Source organism: Sturnira hondurensis, unplaced genomic scaffold, assembly GCF_014824575.4.
Source record: "Sturnira hondurensis isolate 20B ecotype Veracruz unplaced genomic scaffold, ASM1482457v3 Scaffold0007578, whole genome shotgun sequence".
Lineage (NCBI taxonomy): Eukaryota > Metazoa > Chordata > Mammalia > Chiroptera > Phyllostomidae > Sturnira > Sturnira hondurensis.
Window position 1 is genome coordinate 2,016,630 of NW_028080209.1, and position 19,042 is coordinate 2,035,671.

The 19,042-nt window shown below is 40.8% G+C and overlaps 1 protein-coding gene across 1 annotated transcript in view; it reads right to left on the reverse strand.

Moving 5' to 3' along the window:
- The window catches only part of NUDT3 (nudix hydrolase 3), an 87,829-nt gene extending 68,824 nt beyond the window's left edge, over nucleotides 1-19,005 (reverse strand). The window contains exon 1 of the mRNA XM_037052793.1: nucleotides 18,616-19,005. Within this exon, the coding sequence (XP_036908688.1) occupies nucleotides 18,616-18,714 (99 nt within the window). The 5' untranslated portion in view covers nucleotides 18,715-19,005. The remainder of the gene's footprint in view (nucleotides 1-18,615) is intronic.
- Nucleotides 19,006-19,042: the final 37 nt, after the last annotated feature.

The window sequence follows — 19,042 nt, forward strand, 5'->3', positions numbered from 1 at the left end:
CATGAATAGTGCAAAGGGCAGCCACCACTCAGCTCTGGCCAGTCATTACATAGCACTGTTGGCCCAGTGCTGCCAGATCTTGTGATTTTTCAAGAGAATTCTAAAGACCAGGTTTCTTATTGAAAATTTTCAATATTAAATATTAACAGAGGAATGGACACATGGAACAGGCTGATGGCTGTCAGAGGAGAGGTGAAAGAAGGTGAAGTGATTAGCCAAAGAACATACATGCATTAATTCATAGACACAGACAACAGTGTGGGGGGAGGGATGGGTGGAAGTGGGCAAAGGGAGGTACATCTGTAATACTGTCAAAAACAAATTACTTTTAAAAAAGAAAAAAATTTTCAATATTAAAATGTTGGCAACTAATTTTAGAAAATTAATCATCTTACAGCCCAAACACAGCCATAAGCCACTAGAGCTTGTGATCCTCACAACACTATAGGACAAACAGGCTTCCAAAGGCCATCCACATGCAGGCCTCTGACTTCCCATGGCCTACCTGGGCCAATGTCTTCCTCCTGGAATATTCTTTAGCAGCTACCCAAATCCAACCAAGACATCCATATGTGGCTCTGTGTGCCAAAAAAATTGTCCCCGACTCTCCAGCTCATCTCCATAGACTTCCCCATCAATTCTCTAATTATTTTACACTCTCAACTGCATCTTTCCAACAGTTTAGAGCTCCTCAAGAATTCAATCTGCAGTGTATACATTTTAAACTCCTCAGTTGAAAGCATTCTTTACAGATACAACAATTATTTTTTTAATAAAAAATTCATTCCTTTTTGAAAGAAAAATCACTCATCAGTGCTTGGCAGAAGGATGACCCTAAGCTAGCTCCTTGTTAATAGTTGCTGAATCTATGAAAACACCACAGCAACACAATTATTACACACAGAAACTCTGGATTATTTTTCCAAATAATTTTACCAATAAAATCTGCAAGTTTTGTCTCATTCTATCAAAACTGGGAAACCTCCTGAGAAGAAATCAGCACCACAGTGACAGATGGAAAAACTGAGTAGGGCTCAGAACATTTAGTAAATGACTGAATCTAAGCAGCAACCAAGTCAGTTCTGCAAAGAGAAAGCAAATGAAAACATTAAACAATCAAAGTTCCAATTATCCTAGAAGCAGCAAGAGATAAGGGGACAGTCACCTACAAAGGAGTTCCCATCAGACTGTCAGCGGATTTCTCAAAAGAGACCTTACAGGCAAGAAGGGGCTGGAAAGAAGTATTCCAAGTCATGAAATCCAAAGACCTACATCCAAGATTGCTCTATCCAGCAAAGCTTTCACTTAGAATAGAAGGGCAGATAAAGTGCTTCTCAGATAAGGTCAAATTCAAGGAGTTCATCATCACCAAGCTCTTATTATGTGAAATGTTAAAGGGACTTATCTAAGAAAAAGAAGATGAAAAATAGGAACAGTGAAAGGACAGCAAACTCACAGTTATTAACACCCACACCTAAAACAAAAGCAAACTAAGCAGACAGCTAGATCAGGAACAAAGCCATAGAAATGGAGATCACATGGAGGGTTAGCAACAGGGGAGTGGGAGGAGAAGGGGGGAGAAGGTACAGAGAATAAGTAGCATAGACAGTAGGTAGAAAATGGACAGGGGGAAGGGCAAGAATAGTAGGGGAAATATAGAATCTAAAGAACTTGTGACACATGGCCATAAACTAAAGTGGAGGAATGGTGGGGGAGGGGGTGTGCAGGGTGGAGGGGAATGAAGGGGGGAAAATAGGACAACTGTAATGGCATAATCAATAAAATATATTTAAATATATATATTAGTTCAAGGTATTCACATATTAAAAAGTGTTATATAAAAGCACGTAACTTTTCTTAAAGCACATTTTATTAGGATTCTTAAATATTCAAAGAAAAAAATCATTATTCTTCCTCCTTTTAGTAGAAATACAACAGAAGCACTGGATGTCCTAGCTCATCCATTTCTGCTCATCATTGCTAAGCTGCTCTTAAAAGCACACCAGAAAAGTATAAAAAACAAAAGACTCACACAAAAGATTTTCTAAGCAATTCTTTAAAAAAGTTTGTTTGTTTACTTATTTTTAGAGAGAGAGAAAGGGAGGGACAGAAACATCCATGTGTGATAGAAACATTAACTTGTTGCCCCTCGCAGGTCCCCAATCAGGAATCGAACCAGCAATCTTCAGGGCCAACCCAATAAGCCACACCAGTCAGGGCCAAGCAGTTGGCCAGGCCCTTAAAAGGGCCAAGCAGTTGGCCAAGCCCTTAAAAGGACTTCACTGTTTTATGAATGAAGAGGTCAACTAACTATATACAAAGAAAGTCTATTAAGGGATTTTTTAATGTTTATAATACTCTTATTCCTCTTTATAAACAGGTTTCTACTTGCTTTAAATTTAAATTTTTATTTTGTAATAATTTTTACATGGAGCAGAAACTCAATCTCTTTATTTTCTTTCAGAAGTGCTCAGAAAATACACCAACATAATATCTTTTATGACACTCAAGTTTATTAACTTTCCATTTTGAAAATCAGTTAAAAAGCATCCTAAACTAAGAATTGTTAAGGTATATTTAGACAAATCACACAAAAGGCACAATTGCACCCTGGCTCAAATACATTACCAGATTTGCAGAAAGTCTATTTTTAATTAACTGCACTAAGAAAGCAGCAGCAGTACACAATTTAAATTATAAAAAAGCCCCCCACCCAAAAAAGAAAAAACAATACTCATGTAAGTACTTTTGGGGCTCACATTTGAATATAGGTGTATCATTCTAGTAATTTTTTTCTCTTTGGAAGTAAATAAGGAGGTTGCACTATGATCATCTTTTTTAGTCAAGTTTTCCCATACTCAGCTCTGGCATTTTGGGAGAACTGGTAGGAAGAGATAGAAAACAAGTTTATTTTAAGGCATGGTCTGTCTCAGAAGATGAAAAGCCACAATACCACTCAGAATTCCACAGGCCCTCATTCCACAGCTGGGTGCAAAGGCACATGAATAAAATAAACAGCTTCCTACAAAGTTTAGGCATATACATTACCTTGAAAAAGAAGGTACTTTGGCTTAAAAGATGGACTCTGAGTATCTAAACAATGAAACCAGTTAGAAATCAGCAAACCCAGAGTAACCTAGATAACTGCTGAGCATTTTCCAGGGGCTACTTGCCTCAGTTGGGCAAGTACCTTCTACACAATAACAATCTCCTGGCACACAGAGCCCACTACCAATAAATTTTCATCCTCACAACAACTGATCCTACACACACACAGTGCTGCATTCCCAGCAATTCACCACTCTAGAAGGATCCCTGGTACTTAAGGTAACCAAACCCCAGTGAAAGCAGGTAAGTTTTGAAAAACCATAGGTACTTAAGTGCCCCAGTTCAAGTACATTTCTAGGAAAAACTGGCATACTTTTGTTCTATTAAACAAAAGAAAAACGTCTCCAATATTTTACTTGCAATGCATGACAGTATTAACTTTTAAAGGTAAACTACCTGACTGTTAAACATGTACACAAACACAATCTCTGAAAGGGGAGTACAGGGCAAATCTAGTGAATAGGAATTGGGTGGCTAGAGATGGGTTGGAAGGAAATTTACCTTTCACTTTGTATCCTTTGTACCTTTTGCTTTTTGTATTGTGTGCATATATTACCTATTCCAACTAGTCTTTCTGACTAAACTACCCTAATAAGAGCATAAAACTTTAGGAGCTTTTCTTTGGATCCTTTCACAGTACTGACTAGACTGGTGTGGCTCAGTTGGTTGGGCATCATCCCGCAAAGCAAAAGGAGGCTGGCAGATTCCTAGTCGGGGCACATGCCTGTGTTGTGGGCCATGTCCCCAGTTAGGGGAGTTGCAAAAGGCAGCCAATCAATGTTTCTCTCCTACATCAATGTTTCTCTTCCTCTCTTTCTCCCTTCCTACCCCGCTTTCTAAAAATAAATAAAATCTTTAAAAAAATATTTAAAAAAGAAAGAGCCAGACTTTCGGCCAAGATGGAGGCATAGGTAGATACACATTTCCTCCTTGCACAACCAAAAGAAGGACAACAACAAATTAAAAAAAAAAAACAACCCAGAACTGCCAGAAAGCCAAACAGTATGGAAGTCTGACAACCAAGCAGTTAAAGAAGAAACATTCATCCAGACCTGTAGGAGGGGCAGCGAAAGGCAACTGGGGTGGAGAGGACTTGCAGCGACATGGCAGCTGGAGGACTGGGGCAGGCAAGGTAGTAGCTGGAGGACCAAGCAGTCCCACATTTGCATATGGATAAACCAAGAGGAACAACTGGGGAACAAGACAGACCACGCAAGCCAGGGTTCCAGCACAGGAAAAGAAACCCTCAAAACCTCTGAATGAAAAACCTGGGGGGCTTGGGGTGGTAGGAGAAACTCCCAGCCTCACAGGAGAGTTCACTGGAGAGACCCACAGGTTCCTAGAATGTACACAAACCCACCCACCTGGGAACCAGCACCAGAAGGACCCAATTTGCTTGTGGGTATCAGGGGAAGTGACTGAACTCCAGCCAAGAGTCAAGCAAGCAGCATTGTTCCCTCTTGGATCCCTCCCCCACATACAGCATCACAACACAGTGAAGAGAGTAGCCCTTCCCCAGTGAATATCTAAGCCTCCACCCCTTACTACGTAATAGGTGCCCCAAGACAAAGAAATATGGCCTAAATGAAAGAACAGATCAAAACTCCAGAAAAAGGACTAAGCAATGAGAAGACAGACAACCTATCAGATGCAGAGTTCAAAACATTGATAATCAGGATGCTCACAGAAATGGCTGACTATGGTCACAAAATAGAGGAAAGAGTGAAGGCTAAAGACTGAATGCAAAATAAAATACAGGAAAATGTACAAGGAAACAACAGTGAAAGGAAGGAAACCTGGACTCAAATCAACGATTTGGACTGGAAGGAAGAAATAAACATTCGACCAGAGGAAGAAATAAACAATCAACTGCATAAACAGAACGAAGAAACAAGAATTCCAAAAAATGAGGAGAGGCTTAGGAACCTCCAGGACATCTTTACACATGCCAACATCTGAATCACAGGGTTGCCAGAAGGAGAACAGGAAGAACAAGAATATGGAAGCTTATCTGAACAAATAATAAAGAAAAACTTCCCTAATCTGGCAAAGAAAACAGACTTCCAAGAAGTCCAGGAACTTCAGAGTCCAAACTTCAAAGAAGTTGGACCCAATGAAGCACACACAAGGCACATCATTGTTACATTACTCAAGATTAAAGGTAAGGAGAGAATCTTAAAAGCAACAAGAGAAAAGGAGACAGTTACCTACAAAGGAGTTCCCATTAGACTCTCAGCTGGTTTCTAAAAAAAAAAAAAAAAAAAAAAAAAAAAAAACCTTACAGGAAACAAGGGGCTGGAAAAAAGTATTCCAAGTCATGAAAGGCAAGGACCTACACCCAAGATGAATTTATCAAGCAAAGCTATCAAGGAGAGTGGAAGGGCAGATGAAGAGCTTCCCAGATAAGGTCAAGTTAAAGGAGTTCATCATCACTAAGCCCTCATTATATGAAATGTAAAGGGACTAACTTATCTAATAAGATGATCAAAAATATCAACAGTAGAATGACAACAAATTCACAACTATCAACAACTGAACCTAAAACCAAAACCAAAATAAACTAAGCGAACAGCTAGAACAGGAACAAAATTACAAAAATAGAGATCACATGGAGAGTTATCAGCAGGGAAGGGGAGGGTGGGATCAGGGAAAGGTGCAGGGAATAAGAAACATAAATGGTAGGTACAAAATAGATAGGGGGAAGTTAAGAATAGTATAGGAAATGGAGAAGCCAAAGAACTTATATGTACAACCCATGGACATGAACTAAGGCAGGGAATGCTAGTGGGAGGGGAGGTGCAGGGCAGAGGGGAATAAAGGGGAAAAAATGGAACAAGCGTAAAGCATAATCAATAAAATACATTAAAAATTTTTAAAGATCACAGTACTTTATCTCCACCTGTACATTAAACAGCTTTTTCTAATAAACTCCAATCATTATATGCACTTCTACCCTTTCAGAGGTGTCCAACCTTTTGGCATCTTTGGGCCACACTGGAAGAGTTCTCATGGGCCACTCATTAAATACAATGCAACGCATAATCACAAAAACATCTCATAATGTGTGAGTAAAGTTATGATTTTGTGTTGGGCCACATTCATAGCCATTCTGGACTGAATATGGCCTACAGGCTGCAGGTTGGACATCCCTGCTTTATATTCAAAGGAAAGAAGGTGGTTTCATAGTATGTTACTGGTTTCTTTGCTGCCTTGCTTTAAGTGATGGAGACAGGCCAGACTAATGGAGAATCAAGAAAACTACTAGGTTAATAAGGCCCCACAGGATCTGGTTCCCTCCCACCTCTCTAAGATCTCCCACCACTCTCCCTGACTCTGCCCTCCAGCTACACTAGCCAGCTTCCTGTTTTTCCTTCTTGCCAAGCTCATTCCCCATTTGGTGCCTCTGTAGTTGCTCTTCGTCTGCCTTTCCATTTGGGTTCACCCAACCCAAATCTGCAACCACCCCACCACAGCCCACAATCATTTCACACACTACTTCCTGCCCAGCACCCACTGCTGCCTAAAATCAAGTTCACTTACATTTTTGCTCATTTACTGTCTCCTTGCATTCCTATCAAATGCTCCACAAGAGTGAAGGCTTCCATTCTGCCTTGTTCATCACTGTGTCCTGGAAAAGTGTACGGCCTGAAAATAGGCACTCAATACTAAGTTTGCAAAAAAAAAATGAGTAAGTAAATGAATAAATACAAGAATGAACATTTTGCCCTATTCAAAGGGTTTCAGAAAGTAAAGGCTCAGGAAGGGTGGGAAAAAGATACGAACATTCTCAAGCAGCTTCCATCTTACCTTAAGGCAGAAATTCTGACACTGGATTCAAGTATGTTTCATTGGGCATTGAGAGGATTTTACTCAGAAAGTTGTCTTAGCCCTGGCTGGTATGGATCAGTTGGAATGTAATCCTGTGACCAGGATTGTCCAACTTTTTAGTGTCTCTAGGCCGCGCTGGAAGAAGAGGTGTCTTGGGCCACACATTAAATATACAAACACTAATGAAAACGGATGAGCAAAAAAAAAAAAAGATTTTAAATAAATTTATGATTTTGTGTTAGGCTGCATTCATAGTTATCCTGGGCTGCACGTGGCCTGCAGGCTATGTTACATGCTACTCCTGCATGTAACCGAAAGGTTGCAGGTTTGATTCCCAGTCAGGGTACATGCATAGGTTGGGGGTTTCACCCCTGGTCCACACATGCACATTCCCCAGTCTGGTGTGTATGAGAAGCAACTGATTGATGCTTCTTTCTCACATCAGTATCTCTCTCCCCCGTCCTCTCTCTCCAAAAGCAATGAAAAAAATGTTCTCAGGTGAGGGTAGGAAACAAAAACAAAAAAAGAAAGTTAGACTTTAGGTGTGTATGTTTTATTACTAAATTTTAGGTTTGACAGCTCTATTTCCTAATTCAATTTTTTATTTTTCCTTTATTCACATTATCTTTTTTGCCTATGATGGTTCCTTTGTTCTATTTCAATACTAACCACCATAAATCAAATGCTTCATGACTTAGCACCCACAAACTTTATATCATGTTTCTTTCACTTTGATGTAAAGAACAAAGTGATGATGATAGAAAAATTTTATGACCATCTCTTACCAACCTTCATCTTCAAATTAACTAGTCTAATAGTAACTAGAATCCAGACTTGACATTGGGGGAGGATCCCAAAAAACCACAATTATCTCTGGACAGTGGGTTTCCCCTGCTAGGTGGATGTTCTAAGAACCCATCTGTATCAGTGTATCACGTGGTGCTGTTGTGAGAGGCTGTGTTTGGCTTCAGTCAATTTTTTCTGAAAACCCTTTGAATGCATTTGCCCATTTCATGATGGGTGATTTGTAAGTACACCTGCCCTCACTGTACTGAGTGCTCAGCAGTTTTTCACCAAAAATGACATAACCCCCACGTTCCACCCTCCCTATTCACCTGACCTGGTCCCATGCGACTTTTTTTGTTTGTTTCCACGGATAGAAAATGTTCTCAAAGGAAACATTTTGCCAATGTGGAAACAAAAAATGGCAGAAGCACTAAAAGGCATCAAAATCAACACTTCAAAAACTGTTTTGAGCAGTGGGGAAAAAGTGTCAATGAGTGTATTACATCAAATGGAGAGAACTTTTAAGTTGACTAAAGTTTAAATGTGTAAGAATACAAAACTTTTTACCAATAAATTCTGTTTTCGGGGCTCCCCCTCTATTGTAGGCTATGAACCACTATGGGCAATTCATTAAAACAGTACCCACTATATTACTTGATAGTAGTTGATTGATATATTTATTTACTTATTAAGAAAAGGTTCCAAGTTATCAGCAAAATGAAAATCCTTTTTCCTCAAGTACTGTACCACTAGGGTTGGGGATCAGTACATTACATCAACTACCAGACACAAATCCTGCAGTATGGTATAAACGTCCAAGTTCAACATCCAAAAGAAATCCAAAGTGTCCTATCATAGATTGATCCAATTAGATTCAGAAAAGATTTACAACCAAGTATACATATACTCCCATTGCACTGATACTTAAAATCATCAGACACTTTGTCACTAAGATGCTGGAAATACGGAAAGAGCTGGGAGACTTCTCTGAAACATATTTATCAATACATTATTGGTATACACTAGCATTTGATGTATTCTGGCTACTTCCTGATCTTCCACTAGACTGTAAGCTTCTTAAAAGCAGAGACTATGTTCATTTATTCACTCACACAGTCAACAAATGATTCTGACCATCTAGGTTCTAAGCACTGATGATGCTAGAGTGAATAAACAGTCAAAATCTCCTGTGCTCACGGACCAGTCTGCATTCTAGTTAGATTCCTCTAAATAAATAAATGAATACATAATACGACTGGCGTCGATATGTGCTGCCAAGGAGAAAAACATCAGAGACATTCAATGATGATGGACTGGTATTATTTTACATAGGTTGATCATTAAACACCTGTCTCATAAGGTGAAAATTAAGCAAAAACCTGAAGTGATGGATTGAGCCAGGCAGGAAATAGGGGGGAGAAACAGCACACAGGCCAGTGTGACTAGAAGAGAGGGTAAGTAAGAGGGAGAAAGGGAAGAGATGAGGTCAGAGCCATGGCAGGGGACCAGATCATCCAGAGCATGAGAAGACTTTGGATTTACTGAGACAGTGCACCACTGGAGCAGAGTGACACGATCAGACCTCTGTGTTTGAAGAAAGACTCTATCAGCTATAGTAGAGAAGACTAGAGGAGTACAGGCAGAAGTAGGGAGACCAGCTAGGAAGAGGCAGCAATAGTCCAGGAGAAAGGGAATAATAGTTTAGGGTAGAATAGCACAGTGGAGATTGAAGAGAGAAGGTTATTCAGGACTTGCTGTCAGATAAGATTTGGATATGAGAAAGGAAGAGTTTGTTAAGGATAACTTAGAGGTTTCCAACCTGAGCAACTGGTAGCATGGAGATTTCATTTCCTGAAACAGGGATAACTGTGGGAGAAGCAGGTTTCTGTTGCTGTTTTGCTTTTTGGTGGATGAAAGTAAGAATTTGTTTAGGCATTTTAAGTTTGAGATGTCTCTAAGATATCCAGATGGAAATATTAAGTACATTGTAGGATATTCAACTCTTGATTTCAAGAGAGAGCGAGGGCTAAAAATAGACATATGAAAGTAATCAGTATAAACATGGTATGTAAAGATGGGACTTCATGAGATAACCTACTGTGTAAGTGTGCCTTGGGGGTGGGGGTCAAAGATTGTGCCCTTGTGTACTGCACTGAAAAGAAGTCAGGAAAGTGAGGAGGAAAACGACAATATTAAAGAGCAACCAGAAAGGGAGAGAAGGACTTGAGAGATACTTTAGAAGCAAGGTGAAGAAAGTGTTTCAAGATGAAAAGAATTACCAGGTGACATAAAGATTGAGAACTGGCTTCTGGGTTTACTAACTTGTAGGTTATCTTGAATAGTGGCTTCAGCAGAATCAGAGAAAAAGAATGCCTACCTGGAATGAGTTCAAGAGAAAATGGGAAGAGGAGAAGTGGAGACAACCAAGTACAGAAAAGTTTTGCTGTGAAAGGAAAGAGAAAAAGGATTGGTAGCTGAAGGGTATCTGAGGTCAAGAGAGCATTTTTTAAAGATAGTAAATCTTACAGCCTTTCTGCCTAGGAATGATAGTGCAAAGAAGAACGGGTGATGAAGCAGGGGAGACTGGCCACTGTAGGAGTGAGGTTACTGGACAGGCAAGAGAGGATGGGCACAGTGCAGAGCAGGCAGAGGGGTTGGCTTTATGAGGGAACGTAGCCTTCTTTATCTGTGTATTCCCAGGGTCTCGCACAGAGATTAGTCCATAGTAGGGCTCTCAAAAAAGTGTGCTAAAAAGAATAAATAAACAACTGCATTCTTGAACAGAGTCCTTTCTTTCTGAACAATACTAAGCTATGAAGAAAAACATAGCCTGCTTCACACACAATTGATACACAACACTGTATTTTTATTGAGAAATGAGAATCACTCAAAAGCAAGTAAGATTAGAATAAGGTGTAGAAAAGAAGAATGGAGACTGCAGTATGTCTGAGCAGGATTCACATTTCAGGAAGTAGGAAGAATGAGAGGTAATAGAAGAAATGTTTAACTGACTAACCAGTATTATTAGACAGGAACAAGGGAAAGCACACAAGCCTCCAGGAAAGACTGAGAAAAAGGAGGAGCAAGGAAATTTTGAAAAAATAAAAAAGAAATGAGCAAAAATGTCCAATCAGACGACTGGCTCTATGTATCCAGACATACTACAAAAAACTCCCCAACCAGCCTGGGATCTTCTAGAAGTCCTTCATCATGGTTACTGCCTCTGGGATTGCCACCTTCTCTCCAGAGCCTGGGGGAAGTGTGTTCTGCAGTGACATCCTTCCATCTACTCCTCTGTGGTGTTTTTACTGACAAATACTCAGTCCACTAGTCAATGTCAGTCATCTTCCCATCCAACCTAGTGTGCTCAAGGATCTGAGAAAGTAAGAGGCAGTGGCCCCTTGCCAAGAGATGAAGGACTCCTGATGGAATAGCTCCACAAACCTGACATCCTTAAGGATACTTTTGTCCTTTCTTTTAAAAAGTTTTAATGCACAGGGAAATATGAAATGATAATATCAGTACTCATTTTTCCCCCTTGAAGTATAAACAGACCCTTTAGGACCAGCTTTAACTTTCCCAGGCACTGTGATGTCATCTGGTATATAGACTGTATCACTGACCTTTCCAAGTGAGTATTTCACTGTTAGGTATTTTGACTGTCTAAAATACCAGTGTTAGACTTCCCCACTCCACTCTGGGGAGGGTACAGAGTACAGACAAGCCCACCCCTAGGATCTCTCACTTCCTGTCATCACAGAAAGTGAGACAAGAAGTGAGAGTGGGGGAAGAAGAAAAAAATTTCAAAAAAATGGAAAGTGGGGGAAGAAAAAAATTTCACTGAAAGTGCTTTAGGAGGGCGAAAGTTGAATAATATGACAAAAATGAATGTCATATAACCCAATCCAATGAAATAAAAATTTATTCAACAAGTTTGTCTTCTATACTGTTTGTGATAAAATACTAATTGGGCCCTGGCTAGTGTGGCTCAGTGGACTGAGGGCTGGAATGTGAAGCCAAAGGTCAATGGTTCAATTCCCATTCAGAGCACATGCCTGGGCTGCAGGCCAGGTCTCCAGTAAGAGATATATGAGATACAATCACACATGGATGTTTCTTTCGCTCTCTTTCTCTCTCCTTCCCCCCCCTCTAAAAATAAATACAATCTTTAAAAATATTAATTGGACAATATGGCAGATTAAAAATATAAATGTGTATTTATTTGATAATCTTTGTTGGGAGGTCCAAAATTTTGCCTTGAGTGCAGGCAAGTCTACTGTTGAATTGCAAGTTGTCTTTCTTTCATATGCCACACCCACTGTGATGACCTATGTTTCCAACAGACATAAACAAGAACCTGAAAACATTCATGAAGTGATTAGGGGCAGAGTCCTTCTAGACTTTTAAGTCTCCCTATCTTTTTCAGTTTATTTCTCCATGTAACTGAGCAGTAATTTCTTTTAGTGATTTGAAACGCTCACAAAACCATTCTTTTTCATAAAATTCAAATTTCACTGGCTTACATCAAATTTAATTACACTAGATAATTATAGTGTAAGTAGCACAAACATGAACAAATACAGAAATACAACTGACTCTTTAAGTACAGCTTGGCTGGGAGGCCACATGGTCAAGATATATCATACCCATAACTCACACAGTAAAAGCAAGTGTTTAGTGTACCAAGTTGGTTAAAGCGTTAATGGGAGAAACCTGGTTCTTCCTGCCGACACAGTAAAGAATTACAGATCAGCAAGCCTATTAGTGTATAGGCTAAGTTTATTAGTGCTAGGTTCTAATGGAAGAACAAAAGCAAGGGTGGCAAGAGACCAGGTAACCAGAGGCCAGGTGACCAGCACCTGGGCAGCCAAAGGCCAGCTTGCCAGGGTCCCCCCCCCCAGCCACTCCCTGTGGCAAGAAAGGGCCAAGACAGTGAGTCATTTGTTCTGAGGACTTACATAGTTGGCAGGATGGGGTGAGGGAATTATATTGATTGACAGGTGAAGGTGGTGCCAGCTTTCCCTCAGGGAGACATGACTACCCAAATATAGGTATGTGCGGGGGTCTGTTAGCCCAAATCCTTATCTTGCTCTAGACTTCTCTGTTCATTTTGTATATGTGAGGGCAGGCAGGCGATTAACCAAAGTTGATTTATGGGCTTTTTCTTTGGGCACTGTGGACCCCATTCCTTTCTCCCTTCCAGGTCTTGGGATGAATACACAATCTCAAGGTTTTCCTTTTCCCAGCTAGTGGAGAGGATACATACAGACCTTCGAGGGCTCCCCACTCCTTCACCATCACGGTATTGCTTGTGTTGTTCAAATGGCTGGCAATCTTATAGAACAGGCTCAGGACTGCTGACTTAGTGGGTGAGACATGTCTTCTTCCTCCTCCCTGACTTGGTTTGTTATCTTCTCTACTTAAGTGCTAAAAGGCATTGCCTGCCAACCAGGAAACTAGCCTCTGGCCAGCAATAGCAGTGCAGTCTCAGAGTTCTTCCTATGCTGTCTCCTGAGTCAAAAGGGTCTGTTGGATAAGAAAATGTTCACTGTACATCAGGTTCAAAGTACTATAATATTAGTTATCATAAATACCCCAAACTAAATTTTTTTAAAGATTTTATTTATTTATCTTTAGAGAGAAAAGAAAGGAGAGAAGGAGAGAAATATCAATGTATGGTTCCCTCTTGTGAGTCCCCTGCTGGGAACTGGACTGCAACCCAGGCATGTGCCCTGACTGGGAATCGAACCACGATCGTGTGGTTCGCTGGCCCGAGCTCAATCACTGAGCTACACCAGCCAGGGCCCAAACTTAAAATTTTTCATTTATCAAAATGTAAATCACAATTAGTAAAATTTGTAAGTAGGGAAATTTGCCTGCTATGGATTTCTTGTTTACCAACAGGAAAACCATCCAGAGGTTTGAAGGAAAGGGAACTCATTTTCACGGATCTGTTTGCTTTTCCATCTCTCCCACTAGACTCAAAGCTCTCTGCAAGTCTGTTGCCTTTGTAACAGACATTCATCACAGAACATGACACTCAACAAACTTGGTTGGTAAACTTGCTGAATATGTTCACACTTCCTAAAATACTGGATCAGTACTTCAACTGGCCTATAAATAAATTTTCTAAGGGTGATAAAACATAATGTTAGAAGGTCTGACTCATGGACTATTATCTGCCAATATTTCCCATCTCTTTTTTTGTTACACTATATGTATGTTTCCTGATACTGGTTAATTAAACTTACAAATCAGGGTCCTACTTATACCTGCATTACTACCATATTAATGCTAATGATATTCTGTAAATGACTCTTTTTTTTTAAAGATTTTTTAGGCCTGCATTCAATCCACTGAGCCACGCCAGCCAGGGCTGTAAATGACTCTTTCAATTTATTGATTTTAGAGAGAGGAGGGGGTAGAGAGAAAGAAAAAGAGAGAGAAACACTGATTCATTGTTCCACTCATTTATGCATTCATTGGTTGACCCTTGTATGTGCCCTGACCAGGGACTGAACAGCAACCTTGGCATATCAGAAGATGCTCTAACCAACTAAGCTACCCAGCCAGGGCTAAACTATTTTACTAAAGTCATTAGTGCCAATTAAAAAATAAAAATGGGTTGAATGTCCTGCTGAAATGGAATTTCACATTCCCCCAATGCAGCAGCTAATGTTTTCAGTTTCTAGCACTTCTTTTAAGAACATAAAAGTTCTCCTGGAACTAACAAATTCTTCCCATCCAACACAATTACATAATCAGAGTTGAGCAGCACCCTGGAGATGACTTCTTGCCCCAAATCTCTCCCAATTAAGGGATCCCATTGAAAACCATTCATCCTTTGGGGTCAGGGAGGGATGTTTATCCCACATTAGAGAGAGCTATACCCATAGTAAGCACTTAATACACTTATTTAATCGAACTGAACAAGTCTGAAATGGGTCTATTTTATTAATTCTGCTTTTCCTAGGCATTAGCTGTAACATCCACTTAATCTGTAATTAAAGACTTGCATGAATCTTCTCATTAACCAATGTTCAAAAAGAAATGCAGTAGAACAAAGAAGATTTTTTTTTTTAATTCAGTAGAGGAAACCCAACTTCCAGCCAAGATGGAGGCATAGGTAAATAGATACACTTTGCTTCCTCACACAAACAAAAGGACAACAACAGATTTAAAAACAAAACAAAACAATCAGAACTGCCAGAAAATCGAACTGTATGCGAGTCCGACAACTAAGGAGTTAAAGGAGAAACATTCATCCAGACTGGTATGACGCCGAGACAAAGAAAAATGGCCCAAAGGAAGAAACAGATCAAAACTCCAGAAAAAGAACTAAGCAATGAGAAGACAGACAACAGAGCAACAGGCAACTAAGCAACAGACAACCTATCAGATGCGAAGTTCAAAATATTGATAGTCAGGATGCTCACAGAAATGGCTGACTATGGTCACAAAATAGAGGAAAGAGTGAAGGCTAACGACTGAATGCAAAATAAAATAAAGGAAAATGTACAGGGAAACAACAGTGAAAGGAAGGAAACCTGGACTCAAATCAATGATTTGGACCAGAAGGAAGAAATAAACATTCAACTGTATGAACAGCATGAAGAAACAAGAATTCAAAAAAATGAAGAGAGGCTTAGGAACCTCTGGAACAACTTTAAACGTTCCAACATCCAAATCACAGGGATGCCAGAAGGAAACAGAAAGATCAAGAAATTGGAAACTTATCTGAACAAATAATGAAGGAAAACTTCCCCAATCTGGTGCAGGAAATAGACTTCCAGGAAGTCCAGAAAGCTCAAGAGAGTCCCAAAGAAACTGGATCCAAGGAGGAGCACACCAGGTTATATCATAATTACATTACCCAAGATTAAAGATACAGACAGAATCTTAAAAGCAGCAAGAGAAAAGTAGATAGTTACCTACAAAGGAGTTCCCATTAGACTCTCAACTGATTTCTCAAAAGAAACCTTACAAGAAACAAGGGGCTGGTAAGAAGTACTCAAAGTCATGAAAGGCAAGGACCTACATACAAGATTACTCTATCCAGCAAAACTATCATTTAGAATGGAAGGGCAGATAAAGTGCTTCCCAAATAAGGTCAAGTTATAGGAGTTCATCATCACCAAGCCCTTATTATATGAAATGTTAAAGAGACTTATCTAAGAAAAAAGAAAAGATCAAAACTATGAACAGAAAAATGACAACAAACACAATTATCAAGAACTGAACCTAAAAAAAAAAGCCCAAAATAAAAACAAACTAAGCAAACATCTAAAACAGGAACAGAATCACAGGAGATCATCTGGAGGTTATCAGCAGGGAGGGGAGAGCGGAAGTGGCAGAAAAGGTACAGGGAATAAGAAGCATAAATGGTAGGTACAAAATAGACAGGGGGAGGTTAAGAACAGTATGGAAAATGGAGAAGCCAAAGCACTTATATGGACATGAACTAAGTTAGTTCAAAGCACTTAGTTCTTGGACATGAACTAAGGCAGAGGAGAGGGAGGGATGGGGGTGCAGAGCAGAGGAGGATAGAGGAGAGGAAAAAAATGGAACAACTATAATAGCACAATCAATAAAACAGATTTTAAAAAACTCAGAAGAAATCCATCATCAGTCAAATCTATTAACATTAATGCTACTAATGTAAGTTAACAATAAACCTTTAACAGAAAAATGGAAAATGAAACCTTTAGTCCGCTTATGATCAATAAAGGGTTTCCAATTTATCCACAATGCTCACATGTTGCCCTGGCTGGGTAGCTCAGTTGCTCAGACCATCATCTGGATACACCAAGGTTGCAGTTTTGATTTCAGACTAGGTAATATATGAGAATCAACCAATGAATGCATAAATAAGCAGAACAATAAATTAATGTTTCTCTCTCTTCTCCTTCCCCCCACCACTTAAAATCAATTTTTAAAAAAGTTTAAAGATTTTTTAAATGCTCACATGTTCTCAATTTCTAGTATGATTTTTTAAAAGCTCATACTAGAGAAATCAATCAATAAATAAGATTTTATAACATTTTATTTATTTCTTTTTAGAAAAAGGGGAAGAGAGAAAGAGGGAAGAGAAACAACAAAGGGGGGCATGCGGCTGCGTCTCACACGCCCCCTACTGGGGAACTGGCCTGCAACCCAGATATGTGGATTGATTGGGAACTGAACCTTTGGTTCGCAAGCCAGCATTCAATCCGCTAAGCCACACCAGCCAGGGCTCAAAGATGATTCTTTAAAAACAAATAAAATCTTGCTCCACTCACACAACTAAATTACATACTTTCACTTATAACTGGAGTGCTCACAGACTTAATCATAGTACTATAGTGAGACATGTTATTATGCTAATTAGTTTTCCACCCAGTTAACACCCTGTGATCCCATATGATATGATAATGGAGAGAACAAAGTCTCTGGAGCAGTAACCACCACCAATAATTTTACTTACTCAAGTATGTATTCTGAAACAGTACATAATTTACAACATGGTCCTGCTTAGTGCACCTATTATAATGCATCTGTTTGTGGGGTGTTTACAACATATGCTAGGACACAAAGTATACATTACAAAACCCATTTCCTTCTGTTTTGCTGAAAGGGAACACACGTGATCTCTCAACAGCACGATTAGTGCTTTATTAATATTTTTCAGGCTATAATTCAAATTCCCACTTCCTCCTAAATATCTCTGGACCAACATTCCTGCCAATCCATCCATCTGTCTCTTTCATCACAGCTTCTTTTCATAACTAACGGGTCAAGTTACTTTCCCCTCACTTCAACACGGTGCACTGTATCCACCATAGCCCACTGCTGAATGCCAAACTATAACATACTGAATTTTACCGTCCTTCATTGTTTCCAGTTTAACTGCCATTTTACCACTATGCACGTGAGAGAAATGCGTTCCCACAGGCATCTCATAAATTTCCAAAGTGCTATTTGTGGATTTACGAAACACATTCCTTCTCTGATTCCCTTTATACCACATAAGCAGCTTTGAGAGGCTGAGATTCCTTTTTCTTTCTTTTTTTTTCAAGTACCCTATGCAAAAGAAACTAATTGAAAGCATTTCTATTTTGCTAGCATATTTAACTCCAAAAGCCTTGATATAGAGCAATACAGGAATATCAGGGCAAATATCTTAAATACCACTTTCGGCTTTGCAAATTAAAATTAAAATTTTTCAACCCTCAAAGATTATCTTGTCAAATATCCATTCTTCTCAGGTTACACCAATAGGTCTACCCAGCCCATTATAAACAACTGGCTTGCTTTTGCACAACTCCCTAAATCTTACCAAACCCCCCACTCCTCCCCCCGCCCATGTCTCACAGACACACATAAATCCACGGGCAAACCCCAAACCTGTCAATGAAGTGGACTATTTCTCTGCCACAAAGGGTCGGCCTGCGCCTCGCGCAAGGCGGCCTCCGCACACATGTGCTGGACTGACAAGTGCGGAACTGCCCTTCGTGGACCCCAAGCTGGAGGCCTGGACCGAAAACCACTCTTCCCCAGTCACTGCCTTCCCCGCCTTCCCCCAACCCCCGGTGGCCACTCTGCCCCAAGACAGGCGGCCGAAGACAGGTGGCCGGCTCTGAAGTGACCCAACCGCAAGCTGGCTTTCCCCTCCGCCCAGCCCGTGAGGAATGGCCATGCTCAGACCCACTTCCCTTCCACCCACATCCTTTTACCTTCCCTCTCTTCTTCGCCTCAAGAAATTCCGTCGGAATTTCACTCAGGCCTGGCGGAGCAGTCCTGCCCGAAGCCCAAGCACACAGTCGTCGTCCGCCCCCCCTCCCCCCGCCCGCCGTGCCCCCACACCTCGGCCCGAGGCAGCCACCGACTCTAGTGACCACCGGCCTGGTGCCTCACCTCTTCCTCGCTCTCGCTGCGGAAACACAGGCATGCGGCCCGCTTCTTGTAGCCGTCGCCATCATAGGTGCGGGTCTGGTTCGACTTGAGCTTCATCATCCTCCGTGTCCGGGTGGGAGTGTGGTGCGGGTCGCGGCAGTAAAGGGTGAGGAGCCCGCTCCTGACGGCTGTGTGCGCGCGCGTACCCGCGCGCGCTCCCGGCTCGGTAGAGAAGCGGGGAGAAGGGTCCGCTTCTCCGCTACACGGCTCCGCCGCTAACCCGCTGCAGCCGCCTCATTCCCCCTGTTCCAGGCTCCGTGCTGCCGCCACTGCTGTTAAGGCCACTGTCCTCACTGCTACCACAGTTGCCACCCGCTTTGCTGCCACCACCCCCGACGACAACCGCACCGCCATCTTGGGCGCGCTGCGTCAGTGGCGTAAAGCCGTG